At 41.3% G+C, this 17,415-nt stretch overlaps 1 protein-coding gene across 6 annotated transcripts in view; it reads right to left on the minus strand.

Annotated features, from left to right (window-relative positions):
- The window catches only part of MTHFD2L (methylenetetrahydrofolate dehydrogenase (NADP+ dependent) 2 like), a 57,520-nt gene that overhangs the window by 10,945 nt on the left and 29,160 nt on the right, over positions 1-17,415 (minus strand). For all 6 annotated transcript variants that reach the window (XM_075929377.1, XM_075929375.1, XM_025185810.2 and 3 more), the window contains one exon: positions 1,497-1,589. In XM_075929377.1, coding sequence (XP_075785492.1) covers positions 1,497-1,589 — 93 coding nt within the window. The remainder of the gene's footprint in view (positions 1-1,496; positions 1,590-17,415) is intronic.

Below are 17,415 nucleotides of genomic sequence, written 5' to 3' on the forward strand. Positions count from 1 at the left end.
GCAGCAGAGCAAGCCAGGCACATCAGTGGGAAGAGCATACCACCCCAGAGAAAGATGCATTCCACACAGTTCCTGTGAACTCAGGGAAACTTCAAGGAACTTTGCCTTCCCAAGGCGCACTCTCCCCCTGAGCTTACACCGCGGCTGTGCAGCTCCATGCCACACCCAGTGCAGGACTGTGTGCACTTTGCACAATCTAGCCCGACGTTTTTTCATCATTCCAGATATACCTCATATTGTGTAATGAGTGATGTTAGAGGAACATGACAAGTGACATGATGAAAAGACGCAAGGCACAAGGGCCACTGAATCGATCCTGAACACAGCTGAATTGCAAGCATGGCCAGCAACACACTGTGTTCAGTTAAATCCTGACTGTAAGTTCTCAAGAACTGCTGAGAAGCATTTATCTACATGGCCATGCTAAAGAAAACGATTCCATGTCCACTAGTAATTCCCACTTATTCGTTGAGAATTCTGGTGCACAGTCTAGTAACCACCATGTGGGAGATCTGAGCTTGTTTTCTTGCTCCTAAGCTGGCATGTGAAGAAGGAAATACATTTAGCCTGTGAGGGAAAGCGGCACCTCACTGCAAAATGGAACAGCAATGAGAAGTGTCTGAGTAAGCCATACCCATCCCTATTCATCTGTTAGCATGACTTGGGGTTTCAAGTGTAGAGGAGTGATGGGGAAAGCGGAAGGACACAAACCCTGCCTGCTCCAAGAGGGGTCTGAAGGACCGCTGTGAAAAAAATAGAACTGAACAGACATTGGCCAAACTGGTTTATAAACTTCTTAGGATTAAAAACATGATTAACCCAACAAGGTTTGCCACCCAAAGTTGGAACTCTGATTAGTTATTTAGTAAAGAAAAGCCAAATCAAAAGGCAAGTATTTCTGTCTATATCTTCAGTAATACCAAACCACTAAACTTGCTGGTTACTAATTATAGAAGCTCCAGTCTGTTGACAGCCCATTCTTCCATTTACCTCTTTATACTGCAATTGCACCAACCAGGGATGAATAATACACCATATCAAAACAACCTCATTTAATTTGCCAAGACTACCCTTAATTCCAATAAGCGAAAGAAAGATACCATTGTTACCCGAACGTGGCCTCTAGCTGATTTAAGGAAACCCTACTGTCAGAAGTCAAATGAGTCACCATTTTTGTACTGCACAGTAAGTGTTTTAGTTTATATAATTATACCCGTATAAGCTGTGCACTGATTGGTTTCCATTCCTGAGTTCACCCTTAAGCTTCCCTAAAGGAAAGGTGTCATTCATGATGAGAAACTAGTTTATGAATCTGCAAATATGCAGGCAAGAACTGAGGACCACATATCTTCCCTTACTTAAAACAAGCAGACCCACCGAAGCTCCCTCAGCAAGCAGGATCATAACCTGCTTAGGTAACACTTTTATACTGTAAAATTAGCACCTAGTCAGTTTTTAACATTTGCCACTGTGGTATTAAGGACACTTCGTATTACCTGCAGCTACTATTATAATGTCAGCTAGTTGGGTATGGATCTTCAGCTGCTCTTTTGGAGTATATCTGTGAGTAATCGTCACTGTAGCATCACCTGTAATGTACAATATTCACAATTTATTGTCATTTATAAAATTCCCACAAAGTATTTATTAATATGTGTAAATGACTCAGATATATTTCTTTTATGATCTGACCCCTTTTTTCAGGATATGCAGAATACCTTGTTTGCCTTCCCACACATACAAAGAAGAGCAAAGCACATAACTCTCACCCTTAAACAACTATACTTGCTTTATGCTTTTCAACAGTGTGGACTAAATTTCTTCCTGGGTTAATGGTACTGCATTTCATGGAATTGCATGGGAATGAATCTGGCCCTATGTGGTATGAGGTTAGCATTTTAAAGACTCTTTCAATTATCACAACCTAAAACGTTTGATATAAGGGGATTATGTTTATAATTTCTCCTCATCTGCTTTGGGTCATTTTTCTCTTTGCGCCTGCTGTCCGCCTCTCCTGCCATGCCATGGCACAAATTCTGAGGGAGAACATGGATTTCTCTAGTCAACAACTTGAGGCAACAGCAGAGTTACCTTCATGTCTCTGCATTTCCTGCAGGTTTGAGTTTAGTTTTTAAATATATGTTTTGGAGAGGTTAGAATATACAAAAGGGCAACCAGTGGTAATTAGCAGCAACAGGAACAGCATCCATTCTTGCTGATACTTCCCTTCAGATTTGTAAATGGTTCCTCACATCGGAAGGAGGCATCCAGGGCTCTATGGATCGCACGGGGATTGCTGGGAGTTATGACAGCAATATGGAAGCCTATTGTCAAGGATGTTCTGCTTACAAAAAACTCTGCCCCAGCTACCAATGGTTTCATGTTGGAGGCCAGTGCATGCAGGCCTGCCAACAGGGGGAACAAAGGGGCAGTTGCCACAGGGCCTGGTGATTCAAAGGTGGAGGCCAGAGCTCCAGGCCCTTTAAATTGCTGCAGGAGAGCGACATGCTCCGGCAGTGCTAAGGGCTGGGGGGCAGTTGTGCCAGGCTCTGGGAAGCGCTGAGGGCTGACTGCCCTTGGTTCCACCCCTTCCACCCTCAGCCCCCTCACTTCCAGGAGTGCAGAGCCAGACTTGCTCAGGGGCCCACGGAGGCTGTCAGCTCCACTGAGCACATGGAATATTCCTGTTGATTGCAGTGGCCCTAGTAGATTTCAGAAAGGTGAGGGATTTTTTTTAGAAACCTACATACCCCAAACAATTAACAACAGTGTTAAAATTCCTGTTGGGCTGTCTTGAGAATGCCTGTCACTTTGCCCACTTAGGGAAGAAATCAGCCAGATCAAAACACATAGTATTATCAAGTGAAGCACCTTGCCTGTGCTATGCCTTCCTCTCCTAAACACCAGGAGTAGCACCAGGATAGCTCGTCTCATACTGACCAGACACATATTATTCCATTAATAGAGATACCATAAAGTAGGAAAGAAAATGCCTCCCAAATCTCAATTTCTGCTCCCCCCCATTGCTTGTTCCACCATCTCCGCTCCATCTACTCTCAAACAAAGAGCTGATCACTCATCTGTGCTAGAGACAATAGGAAGAATTTGCACACATGGCAAATGGAGGCCTACAGTCTTTTGGCCAAACTCAGAAGCTCTGGAGACCTGTTCTTGTATGGGTGTATGTAATTGGGCCAGGACAGTACTTGCATGGCTCCTACTGCTAGCTGTTGGATTCTATGACCTCCTGAGGTCTCTTCCAACCCTATGATTCTAAGTGAAAAGCCATACTCTGTGTGGCTCCTGACAGAAAACCTGAGAGCATCCCATCACGCAAACCTGAGGACGTTTGTGAGCATGGCAACCAAGCTTCCTGATTGTCTTCCAAAAGCAAGGAGATAATTGGGAAAGCAGTGAAGGTAACAGTGAGCAAAGTAGACTCCTCCAAGACGCGGCGCCGATGCCAGCTCTCTTTCACTTTGCTATCTTCCCTGCATATGCTGAACCTGTTTCACCCTATGTTTTTTACCTTCCATCTCCTCTTAAAATTTTAGATGATAATTTTCACTATTTCAGCCCCTGCCACCTGCTCTGACCCCTCAGGAGCATGTATTGTTGACTAAATCAGCACCTCATCTCATTGACACACTTTTCTTCCTTTGCCTTCAAATTACGCCCTCACTGGATTCCTTGCTCTTCTTCCTGATCCATCCTTCATGTATCTGCCTTAATGTGAAGATCACTCCCTCTTCCAGTATATGCCTGTACTGTCTGTGCTCTCCCACAGGAGGAGTGAATCATGAACACTACAGTAATTGGCGGCAGGGAGACACCCAGAGTGTGGGAACAGTTTCATTGAATCAGTGGACCAGAGGAGCTTACACAGATAATTTAAAAAGCGGTTGCAAAACCCATCTATCTGTTAAAGCTTATCCATAACCAATGTTAAAAACAAACAAGAGAAAAAAGAGAGAGCCAAACAAGTCCAAAGGAAACAAACAAGCATAAACTCACAGAAACTGGAAAGGGTGAATCCCCTATTGTACCCTCTGGACATTAGCATACAGATCTGATCTAATTGCTCAGCACTTAGGTTTTTTGTTGATGCGGTCCCTGGGGGGGGAAATCTGGATAGCTGGCTAAACATCATTCTAGGTGACAGGAAATGGACAGAAAAAAAAATGATTAGGGGGTTAAAGAGAGGGTGGATGGTTTCCATAATCAAATTCTGGATCCAAGGACAAAGCCTGTCTGCAGCTGACTTTGATTATTTCACCCAAATTGCAGAAGAACCAGATCTCCTCTTAGGAAATTAGCACTATGGGTTTCCATGTTCCCCATTGATATAAATGGTCCGCATTGACCCATAATTGCTGAGACTTCAAGAGAGAACACTCACTGCTTCACATTGCCAGGACAGTCTAGACTCTGGAAAACAGCCTGAGGTACAGATGCTATCCGGAATGAAAGAGCTTTATGCTGGTACCAATCATTCCCCATTACCAAGTGCGGGAACTGATAATGCTGTGGAGCTACTGGAATGTGTGCAACACAACTCCTACAAGCATAAGTCATGCCCCAGCTGAGCTGCCCCTACCCCTGATCTCAGGGCAGCTGAAGCTGGAGACGCACCATTACCTCCACCCCGGCCAGCTGCTCACTACAATGCATCCCCATCGCCCCTTCCCCATGGCGCTGTGGAGAGGAGCTAAAAGGTGGTGAAGCGGCACAATGAGCTTTGTTCCAAAGGACACCTCCCCCCTTCCCCATCAGTGGCGTAGAGCGGGGGCAGTTGCTCTAGAGGAGGCGCCAGGCTGGGGTGGGAGTGCACAGCTCCACACGGTGAGCATGGCGCTGGTGGGCCACTTGCTCCCTGCAGACAAGCCGCCGAGGCAGGGCCAGACAGCGGGAGCAGGCACTTCAAAGGTAGGGTTACTATATGTCTGGTGCATGGCCCTGGGGGAGTGAAAGGGCATTGGGTTAGAGTGGGGGGGGAGAGAAGGGGAGGCTGAGAGTGCCTGGCTCTGGGGGTACTTTTTTTTTTTTTTTTAAAAAAAGGTTGAAAAACACTGCTGTAGACCTGTCCTCTTTTTGGGGAAGATCAAAAGGGACAAAGCTACAGAGGAGGAAGTATCCATGTTGCAGCAATTGGAAACCGCTGTCCCCAGTTCCCATTCCCTTGGAAATATAGACTCTGACATTACAGAATCCAGAACCGAGAAACATAGCTGTGTAGCTGAAAGAAGAGCTACCTTTGCAACCAGAAATATGGGTACAGTTCTCATTAGGATTTTAGAAAGGAAGACTTTATACAGCTGAAAAGTCTCTCTCCTTCCACACCTAGTTTCATCAAAGAAACTTTCTCTGAAGACAGGAAATGCCAGCTTTGCTTATGAAAACAAAACACCCAAAAAACAAAAAACGTTCTCTCATGTACTTAATCTCACAGCCTTTTGAGCTACTGGTTTACTGGCTGTAGATGCTGCAAAGTTAACAATAGGCTAAAAACTTAATAATCTTTCAAGGATGAACATTGCAGGCTTTCCCTAGAGCTTCTGATGAAGGATTTGTCTTTAGGCAATCCCTGAAGGATTTGTCTTTAGGCAATCCCTAAAGCAAAAGAACGAGGACTTGGATTGCACAGAAGTTACCACAAGACTTGTATGAACCTAAAAGTAGGGAGCTTTTCTGTTTATTTTGTGGTTCGGTTAAAACAGCATATTTTCTATACGCCATTATATATTTTCTATACACCATTATCTAACCTGCAAGAATAAACGTGTGTGTGTGTGTGCACGCGCACGCACATGCGCACTCTTGTGGGCTGGTGGAGTGATTCAGCAACAAGGCTCTAGGGAAGAATACAATTGCCTTTCCAAGGCCTATGTCAACTTTCCTGTCAGAGAGATCATATAGGGAGGTGTCGCCATCTGCAGGACAGAAGGATTTCCAGAAATATACCATTCTAGTTGAATCCAGTACAGGAAGAGAGACCCATAAGTCTGTAAAGAATTTGTATCCATTTATCAAAACTTTTAGATATGGGAGACTCCTCATCAGGAACACTGATACAAGCTAATCCTGACTGGATGAAGCTAAACAAGTTTTTGTATCTCTCTACAAAGATAACTCTGTGTCCCTAAATTTTTCAGCGTTAAGAGAAACCTGTCAATCTCTAGAAAATAACAATCAGATTACTGATACCATCCAGTTTTACATTCCTCAAAGATTCATTGTTTAAGGATTTGCATTTATTGTAGTGATTGGGTTCTTAGGATGAAGAAGAAAGCCTTTTAATGTTTCTACTGAAGGTCTATGGCAGTGGTCCCCAACACGGTGCCCGCGGGCGCCACGGCGCCCGCCGGGGCATTTGTGCGCGCCCACTGACAACCTGGGCCGGCCCCGCCCCCGGCGCACTGGAGGCGCGGGCCCCAGGCATGCGACACGCACCGGCGCCTGGTGCGCTCTGGCAGCCCCAGCCCCGGGACACATGCGGCGCCGGTGCCGGCCCCAGGCGTGCGGTGGCGCCGGTCCCGGGCGGTCCCGGACCCGGCCCTGAGGCACATGCCAGCGCTGGGTGCAAGGGCATCCCCGCCCCTGGCGTGCCCCAGGACGCACGGCCCCGCCCCTGGGCGCCCGGCGCATGAGTGGCCCCACCCTCCGGGTGCCCGGCGCATGAGTGGCTCCACCCCCGGGTGCCTGGTGCGTGAGTGGCCCCGCCCCCGGGAGCCTCTAAAGGTTGGGGACCACTGGTCTATGGATTTGTTTGGAGGTTTTTGGGAACAGATGTCTTATTCTTAGGAGAAACTGAGAGTAGCTGTTTTTACTTTTGGCCTTCACCCTTATTGGTGGAGGAAGATTTACTGTTGTCAGAGAAAGAAGCACTCAGGAGAAGTATGGACTTGGACTTTAGTGAGATTAGGCAAGGAACGGGGGATGTTCCAACAAGAGACAATAAATTTGAAATGTGGTTCTGTACTTAACAGTGGCTGCAAAAATGACATTGTGGGGGCTAAATGCTTACTGTCCTTAATTGATTGCAGATAAAATGGAGAATTTTATAAGTAAAAAATATGCATTTTTTAAATGTTAGACCTTCAAGCTCTCCATGAGATTGGAAAGACAGGCTTTTTTTCTTGTCTCCTCACTCATCATCATCTGGGATCACCTGAAGAAGTGGGCTGTGCCCACGAAAGCACATGATCCCATCTACATGTTTTGTTAGTCTTTAAAGTGCTACCAGACTATTTGTTGGTTTTTTTAAGTTTATCCTGTACAGACTAACTCAGCTATCCCCTGAAACTTCATCAGCATCAATTACTCTAACCCAAAATGGCGTGCATTTGGATTCGAGATGTTCTTTAACAACAAGTTGCTGTATGCTAAGTGGGTCATCCTGGGTATGGATGGTCTTGGGATATCACTGTGAAGTTTTTGATTTGTCAAGTAAGTGGGTATCACTGCAAGAGGAAAATTCTGACTACTATCTTACCTTTTTTAAGTCAGAGGGTAAGAGGTAGTTGGTCTATGTGGATAGCTTCAAGTATTGTATGACAAATTATAACCCTGAATATAACCAGGAAACAAACACTTTTTAAAAGGATTTATACCACTATATCATTTCACCACAGTTAGCATATCCACTCTTGTTTACGTATTAAAACAAGGAAAGTGTATATAAGCAGTTTGAGATTTCAAATTAAATAGAAAATTAAATGAAGATTCCAATAGCAACTCTCTTTTTGCCCTGATAATTTGAGCATTGGATAACTTGTTTACAATGCAGTAAATACTACAATATTACACACAGGAACTTCACTTTGTTTTATAACCAAATACTGTATATGAAACTTGTTGCAGATTACAAATATCTATTAAACTAGACAGAGACATTAATTATCTATGATGTGTACACTGAATGCTTCTCCTTCCTTTCCTCTTACTGTGTACATAGTTTAAATCCCTATTTAATGTTTCCTGTATATATGTAGCCCATATTTTTGTCTGTGTGAATACACATTCGTGTGTGTCCTAAAATTCTTTTCATCGCTTTTTTTTTAATTTACACACACACACACACACACACACACACACACACACACACACACACACACACACACGGGCTGTCTAGTAATTAAAAGTTAATCATGATTAATCACACAATCGCTCTTTTAAACAGCAACAAAATACCGTTTATTTAAATATTTTGGATATTTTCTACATTTTGAAATAAATATGTTTTAATTACAACACAGAATACAAACTGAGTAGTGCTCACTTTATTTTTGATGAGCAGATTTACTCAGCATTGTCTGGGTTCATAATTTAGGAATTCCATCTAGTGTTTGTTTCTTCATTCCTATGAACAGTTATCATTCACTTAAAAAAAACAAAACCCACAAAAGGGGCAAGAGTCAGTTTGGTTTCCAACAACATTTTCTTCTAGTTTTCAAAGGTTAAGCATTGATATACCTGTGCCAAGAGCACTACTCAAAATTTCTCCATTTTACCTCTTTTCTGTAAGGTTTCCTGTGAAGTAAGCCTATTTCAGGTTCATCCTATTTTTCTGGCTCATCTTGGATCAGTCTGTCAACATTTGCTCAGTTATGTACTTTTTAAGGACTGCACTTGCTTTGGTGATTGGTTTTATGAGAAGCAAACAGAAATGAGACAATCCCATTCCAGGCACATCCAGTTTTCCTGACACAGCCAAAGCCTTACACCGCTTTAAATTATTAAAGAAAGCTATATACTGAATTGGTGGACCTAGGTCTTACCATTTAGGAGGAGCTCTTGATCAAACAGACAAACTCTCTAAAATATATAATAGATTTTACAAATATTTGCACTGTAAAAAACAAAAGAAATCGTATTTTCCAAGTCACCTCATACAAGTACTATAGTGAATTATCTATACTGTGAAAGTTGAATTTACAAATGTAGAATTATGTAAAAAACTGCATTAAAAATAAAACAATGTAAAACTTTAGAAGTGGGCTGCGGAACTTAAGGCCTGGAGGCCGGATACAGCCCCTGGGTTGCCTGGCTCTGGGCCTCCCATCAGCATTAGGGAGCTGGTGCTGACACTCTAGGCCCCCCGCAGTCTTCCCATAGGCCCTTTCCCCCAATTGATTTTTCTGTGGGTCAGTGGTCCCAACCCAAAAAAAGGTTCCCCCATCCCTGCTCTAAAGCCTTCAGGTCCTCTCAGTCCTATTTCTTATTCAGTCAGTTGCTTAGACAACCAAGTATGGGTACAATTTGTAGGAGATAATGCTGCCTGCTTCTTGCTTTATAGTACCACATGGACGTGAGAACAGGCATTCACATGAAACTTTAGTCGCAAGATATTTATGTGCCAGAGTCACAAAAGAATCATGTGTCACGACATGCTTCAACCAACATTCCCAAGGGCATGTGTCCATGCTGATGATGGGTTCTGCTTGATAACAATCCAAAGCAGAATGGATCGAAGCATGTTCATTTTCATCATTTCAGTCAGTTGCCATCTGTAAAAGGCTGATTTTATTTTTTGGTGGTTAAAATTTTAGTTTCCACATGGGAGTGTTGCTCTTTTAAGACTTCTAAACATGCTCCTCATCTTGTCCCTCTCAGATTTTGGAAGGGACTTCAGATTCCTAAAACTTGGGTCTAGTACTGTAACTACTTTTACAATTCACAAATTGGTATCTTCTTTGCATTTTGTCACATCTGGCGTGAAAATGTTCTTAAAATGAATATGTTCTGGATCATCATCCAAGACTGATACAACATGAAACATATAGCAGAATGCAGGTAACATAAAACAGGAGACATAAAATTCTCCCCCAAGGAGTTTGGTTAAAAATGTAATGCATTATTTTTTTTAACAAGCATCATGGAATGGAATTATGTCCTCTGAAATGGTGGCCAAAGCATGAACAGGCATATGAATGTTTAGCATATCTGGCACATAAATACCTTGAAATGCCGGCTACAAAAATGCCATTTAAACTCCTGTTCTCACTTTCAGGTGACATTGTAAATAAGAAACAGTCAGCATTAGCTCCCATAAATGTAAACAAACATGTTTGTCTTAGCAACTGGCTGAACAAGAAGTAGGACTAAGTGGACTTGTACTCTCTAAAGGTTTACAGTGTTTTGTTTTTGAGTGCAGTTATGTAATGAAAGAAAATCTGCTTATGCAAGTTGAATTTTTATACTAAAGAGATTGCACTACAGTACTTGGAGGGATTAATTGAAAAATATTAATGATCATTTTTAGAGAACAAATATTTGTATTGTGTTGTAACAGAAATCAATATTAAAAAATGTAAAAAAACCCAAAAATGTTTAATACATTTCAATCAGTGGTTTTCTATTGTTTGAATATGCAATTGTGATTACATTTTTTTCATCATGATTCATTTTTCTGAGTTAATTGTGAGCATTAACTTTTCTGAAGAAGTGGGCTGTGCCCCCAAAAGCTCATGATACTATCTACATGTTTTGTTAGTCTTTAAAGTGCTACCAGACTATTTGTTTAATTGACAGTCCTCATATAGCATGACACTTCCCTCATTTTATCATTTCCCTCTGATTCTGGACTGTGGCTGAGCTGAGGCTGCAGAAGCATTGGCAGTACAAAGATGTTTGTACAATACTTTTGCACCTCCCAGATTAGGCTACAACAAGGGTTACTCTAAATACACTGAACTGCAATGACTCCTAATACAGCCACCCAGCAGTACAGAGTAGATGAAGTGCATAACTCCACACCACTATGATGGGGACTAACTAAGAGGGAATATAATGCTGTTCTCCTAGCTACATGCCTCCAGGGAATCCCCTCTAATACTGGGAGCTTTCCCTGGTGGGGAGATATACAAGTTCACAGAGCCAGCATACAGGACTAACAGCATAGGGCAGAATCTAGCCTCTTCTGTCAGTAATTTAACCATTTTATATAAACCATTTATAATCACCCCTGATTAAATAGGGGTTAAAGTCATGCCTACAAAGATAATTTTTTGGATCATCTACACAGCTCCTATCAAGCTAAATAAGGATTGAATAAAAGATGCTTCTATTAGTTTATCCTCTAAGTCGTCACCCAATTCCAAAGGTACAGCTAGCTCTTTTGGGTTGGCAAAAGCCCTGTTACACACCTACACATCCATCTTCCTTTCATTCTCACACCTGTTTTGTTACGGATGCTTTGGCTGAAAGAATAGACCATTCACCCTAGAAAATACAAAGGGCTCTCTCTAGTAGTAAAGTACATTTGACTGGAAGGAAAGCAGCATGTTGTATCTGTGCCAGCCAGGAGCACATTGGGAGTCTCAACATGGGGAGAGAGAAGGGAAGAGTAGGTTGGAGGCACAAGTTGGGAACAGCTACTGTGGCTGAGTAGCTTCAGGGGGTAGCCGAGTTAGTCTGTTACAGAAAAAAATAGCAAGCAAATGGTCTGGTAGCACTTTTTAGACTAACAAAATATGTAGACAGTATCATGAGCTTTCGTGGGCACAGCCCAATTCTTCAGATGACCAGAGTTATGATTAGGGGATAAGAAAACTCGAAATAAAGGTCAGGAGGGGCCAAGGGCGTGATGGTGATCTCCTCTATCAAGCTAGCACAAAAATATTTTGGATTCTGTTCAGTGACTGGGTAAAGATTTTGGCTGGGTCCTCTGTCTTGTCCCCCTGCTTCATTTTCCAGATATTGATAAATATAAAGTCTTACTTCAATTGAGAGCCAATGAAAAAGCCAATTATTCTTCTGTAGAGAAACACAGGAGGAAAAGGACCTAACAGTAGCAATTGTCAGAAAGTTGAGGTTCTATCACTAACTAATACTGTATGAGCAAATAAATTCCTGTAAAGTATGTGCAAGATATACATTTAAAAGCCACATAAGATAGTGCTTCCCTTTTAGACAGCATTGTTGGGTGACAGTGTACTGTGTACAATATAGAAAAGAATATTGAGTCTACAGAGATATTCAAGTTCTGGAAAGAGTACAGAATTTTAAAAAAGAGCATAGGGGCATGAAAAAGATTTTCTAATGAAGCAAGACTCATTGATTTTAAGATATGTTTTGAGAAAAGGTGACAAGGGAAAGTGTTATTATAGCTTTTAAATACCTTTGGGGTGAAACAAGAAATATTTCCAGGAAGAAAGTTTTCAGCAAGCTGAGTGAGAACAGCATTCGCAAACATTTTCCATACATGTATTTCAGTGGTAATTCATTTGTTTCTCACAAATATCCATACAAATAACTTTCACGTGCAAGAACATTCAGAGAAAACAAAAGCTTCACAAATACCTGTGCAAATATTGTTGCAAAGCTTTGTGACAGAAGCATTTGCATGGTCATTTGGAAATTAGACATGTAAAAATCCTGTTTAATCAGTTAACCACCTGAGATCCCAGTTACTGTTTAATCAGTTAAGTGGGATCTTAGGCAGGAGACTGGTCCAGCCTGGTTGGAGCAACCCCCAACTTGCCCAGTTAACCAGTTATGCATTCACGTGCCCACTGGAAACTGACTTAAATACTTCCAATTACTTATTCAAGCCCTCCTCCTGCATATAAACGCAGACATCCAATCATGGAAGAGAAACAATAGACCTGGGGCTCAGATGCCTAGTCATATAGCATAAATAATTACTATGGATAATGAACAGAAATTGCTTATAATTTGTGAGCAAGCCCATCAATGGAAAGATGTGTGCATAAAACACTAATGAAATAACTGGAAAATGAAGTTCAAATAAATAAATCTGCAAACAGACAAAGGACTAAATTAACTAAACTATTTGCTATAAATCGTTTACCCAGTTCTAGATATCACATATGTTTGGGCTTTTTTTTCTTAAGAGTCAGTTGAATTCAAAGTGCTTTTCTGATGTAATAATGCAGGGACAAAGAAGTGCAAGTGTTTGGCAAACAAATACCCATTTGAAGGTGCATAAAAAAAGTCTGATAGTTTTTGCAAATAAAATCAGAGAAAGTATTGTGTTTTTGTGAGAGGGTGATATCTGGAGTACACTTTCAAGAGTTAAGAACTTAGCTAGATGTACTGTGATTTGTTAATAACCAAGAAAGGTAAACCAATAGTGACATTAAGAAGGTTGATATGCAAATGATATATATAAATATGTGTTTCTCTCTATATAAATAAAAAACCTGCCACTTACAGCTTGAATTATGAAAAAACTGCAACATTGACATTCAAAGAAAGTTAACAACTAAAATGTTAGTTGATATCAGTGTAAATCACTTTGTATTATAAGCATTGGAGGAATTATGCAACATAAATGGTTTCTTTGAAAGTTTCTTACTTAGGGTATGTCTAGACTACAGGCTTCTGTCGACAAAGAGCGTCTAGACTACATTGAGTTCTGTTGACAAAGCAAGCTGCTTTGTCGACATGGTAGTGTAGACGCAAAGGACAGTTTACATACAATAACACCTTCTGTCGACAGAAACTCTGTCGACAGAAGGCGTTATGCCTCGTAAAATGAGGTTTACCAGCGTCGACAAAACTGCTGAGTTCTGTAGACGTTATGTCGACAGAACTCAGTGGTAGTGTGGACGCAGGTATAGTTTTGTCGACAAAACCCTGTAGTCTAGACACACCCTTAGTGGTTATACCACTTCGCAACAGTCAAAGGAGAAAATGTTGACGATTTCTCTGAAAAGAATATAGAGATTTAGAAATTCTATAAAAAAGTTCTTGCATAAAATCAGTATTGATCTGCTGCTTTTACTGCCAATGATGGTGCACCAAAAACAACAGCAAAGGACAGATTTTAGGAATTTCCTATCTGTAACTAAAAATGAATGCTTCATTGCACTGCACATCAGGAAGTAATGAATGCCCAGATTTAAGAAAAAGGTTCAACATCAGTTATGGATGTGGCTTTGCAGATTTTTAATTCCATTTTCATGTCATTTAGGCCTCACTTCAGGGGCCTAAATGACAACAGGAGTAAGCAACAGGATGCTCGGGTAGCAGGTCAAACTTTCACTGGGGCAAATAAACTCATATGGCAGTTGCTACAAAGAAAACACTGGGAGAACTGGTTCATTTAAATATCAGCCATTCTAACCATGGGAGAAGAGAGGCAAATCCTGAATACAAGTGAAGAAAAATGGGGTATTTAACTGACCCGAATACCTAAGCTGTGAAACATGTTATTACTAATTCCAGAGTAAATTACTTTTTGTTTTACAATCAGAAAGTCTAACATCACTAACTCTGAATCTTGGATGGTAGAAGCCAAACAACTATACAGTATTTTTGCCCATCAAACCTTCACTGCTCTAACTATATCTGCACTATAGACAGAAACTTGGAAAGTTAATCCTAGTTCATTAAACCTCAGAAATAACAATGCAAGAGAGAAACTTAAAATAAACAATAAATAATCTAGCAGCACCTTAAAGACTAACAAAACATGTAGACAGTATCATGAGCTTTTGTGAGCTAATTCTTCTTCCAGATCAATGAATGGCAAAACTCCCATTGATTTTCATGCGAGCAGGACTGAGTGCAAAGCTTTTCACTGACTAGAATTACTACACAGACTATAGAGCAGTTCCCAACACTAACATTCCCAGAGACTTCCTGGAAAAAAACCAAACAACTGCAGGTCCAGCACCCTCGGGACCTTATTGGTCCTGGATGAGGGATTTTGCCAGACCAAGGGAGGTCAGTTTTGGATTCCTGCCATCAGCCCCCTTTGCCCTGCTTCTGGCCTCCCAGCCAGCTCCTCACCGCCCTACAAACTTGCTGGGCAACCATCACAGCCATAGCTCTGCCGGGAAATCCGGCACACTGGGCAGCTGCGAACAGGAGCTCCCTGAGTGGCCCCACCATCAGCTTCCTGCAGGCAGCCCACTGCTCTGCTGGCCCCACAGGGATCCTTACTGCTGGCCCTCCACCGGGACGCTCTGGTCTTGCAACATCCATGCCAGACCATGGATATTGCCAGACCAGAGAATTGAGGTTAGGAGAGTTTCAGCCTGTATATGATTAGTAAGAAGCTTTCAACATTTCATTATATTAATAAATACATTTTTACTACACTCCTACTAAACATGATTGAAATGTTTAGTAATACCCATTTTTACTTAATTTATAAATGACACTTTTGCAGTTCTAGCATATTATACTATTGCAACATTGTTTTGATCTTACTTAAAATTAAACAGCATTTGTTATTTTTTACACTGCAATTATGACGGCAAATCAGAGCTGCTATAATTAAGGAAGCATCAGTGTTACCATCACAAACACTTATTTTCCTTTATTTTTCAGGGGGAACAATAAATTGAACCAGAGAATGCCAGGTTTCCTTGAGGAAACAATGAAGAAGCTATCAATTGGGGAAGAACACTGGGCCAGACTCCAACTAGGATGGCAAAGTTTACTCTTCCCAGCCCATACCTAGGATCACAGGGGATGATAAAACCTTTAAGATGCTGGCTTAAGGTGGTGGCAGAGTCGGTGTTCAGGAACCATCTGGGGGTGGGAGGGAGAAGACTCTGATAAAGACACACTAAGGGTGTGTCTACACTTCACCCTTATCTCAGAATAGGATACACAATTAGAGCTATGCAAATTGCATATCTAATTTCAATCTAATTTCAAAATTTCCATCTAATTTCTACACAGCGCCAAAATTTCAAAATAAACTGCTATTCCAAAATATCCCTTAATCCTCATGGAACGAGGGTTTCAGGGACTTCGGAATAGTGAGCCCATCATTTTGAAATGTATTTTGAAATAAGCTTGCTCAAAAGACATGGAATAGCTATTATAGGATACCAGAAGTATCCCAAAATAGCACCGCTGTCTAGACGTACCCCAAGAAAGCAACACAAAAACTATAGCAAACCTGCTCTCTCACCCAGACCAGAGATGGAGATAGTCAGCCAGAACGGAACTCACAAAAACTTGCAAGGAAAGATTACAGTGTAGGTAAAGAACTATGCATATAAAAGGTTTTGTTATGATCCACTGTTGTATGAGCTCTATACATTTGGCTGAATAAATAAGGCTTTGTTTTGAATGAAATATTTTTGAGTCACTTCAATCAGCTGCTGTTACAAGCTCCCAGAGGAAAACAGTTTACAGGTGCCAACACAGTTGGCCCTTTTGGGTTTACATGATTAATAAACAGAACTGAAGCACGAAGTTCAAGTCTAAGAGTGGTAGGACCATATGGTTTCACTCAGAAAAGGGTGAAGGTAGCTAAACCTCTCCCCAAAGAGGTGCAAGTTGAGAGAGATTAAAAGGGGTTTAAATTGTATCTCACCCTATAACTGAGACAACATAACTGACAGGAGATGCTATTTTAATATGTCAAAAAATAATCATCATCAACACTTTTAAATTATATTGGAGCAATATATTTGGATGCATTTTCTCATTAATATAACTTAAAACACATCCTTTTTTTAAGTCAGTGGAACTATTTGTGAGCTTAAAGTTAAGAACATGTGCACGTACTTTGCTGAATCAGGGCTTTTGTTCTTAGGTTATGGAAGCAAAAGGGGAGGGCCTGATCCTAATGACCAGAGTTATGAGTTTGGGATGTGAACACTCAAAATAAATAGGAGAGAGGAAGGAGCGGGAGGAGAAAAAGGAAGGGGGATGGAAGACAGAGCATCAGTAAGGATCTGGAGAATGGGTACTTAGAGCATCAGAGGTCTCTGAGTAGTATCCTTCCTGACATGGGAATCTATCTATTGACTTCGATTTTTATCTGCTTAGGTTTAAGTACCCATCTCCAGATACTTACTGATGCTCTGTCCCGCCCCTTCCCCTCTCCTATTTATTTTGAGTGTTCACATCCCAAACTCATAACTCCGGTCATCTAAAGAAGTGGGCTGTGCCCACGAAAACTCATGATATCATCTACTTGTTTTGTTAGTCTTTAAAGCACTACCAGACCATTTGTTGTCTTTTTCTGTAGCAGACTAACTAGGCTACCCCTGAAGCTATTAGGACTATTGTTAGGGTAAGATATTGCAAAGTAACAAATTTCCTAGAGTATTAGGCTTAGACTGGTGTGTGTTGTTTTGCTTATTAACTTACTTTGCATGCTATTATTTGCAACTACTCAAATCCTACTTCTGACACTTAATGAAAATCACTTTTGTTTATTAATAAACCCAGCATAAGTAATCGTTACTTGGGGGAGAGGGCGAGCAGCTGTTTCTCTCTCTCTCTCTCTTTATGTAAGAAAGAGGGCAGACAATATAAGCTTGCTCTGTATAAAACTGTATACAAGACAGACAGATTTACCTGGGGCTCTGGTCCCATTAGGGCTAAGCACCTGGGTGCTATGGCAAGTCTCTTTGATGGAGCCTTTGTAGAGCTGATCTGATCTGAGACCAGGTCTATAATATAGGGAAAAGTTGGCTTAAG

Source organism: Pelodiscus sinensis, chromosome 5 (genome assembly GCF_049634645.1).
Source record: "Pelodiscus sinensis isolate JC-2024 chromosome 5, ASM4963464v1, whole genome shotgun sequence".
NCBI lineage: Eukaryota > Metazoa > Chordata > Testudines > Trionychidae > Pelodiscus > Pelodiscus sinensis.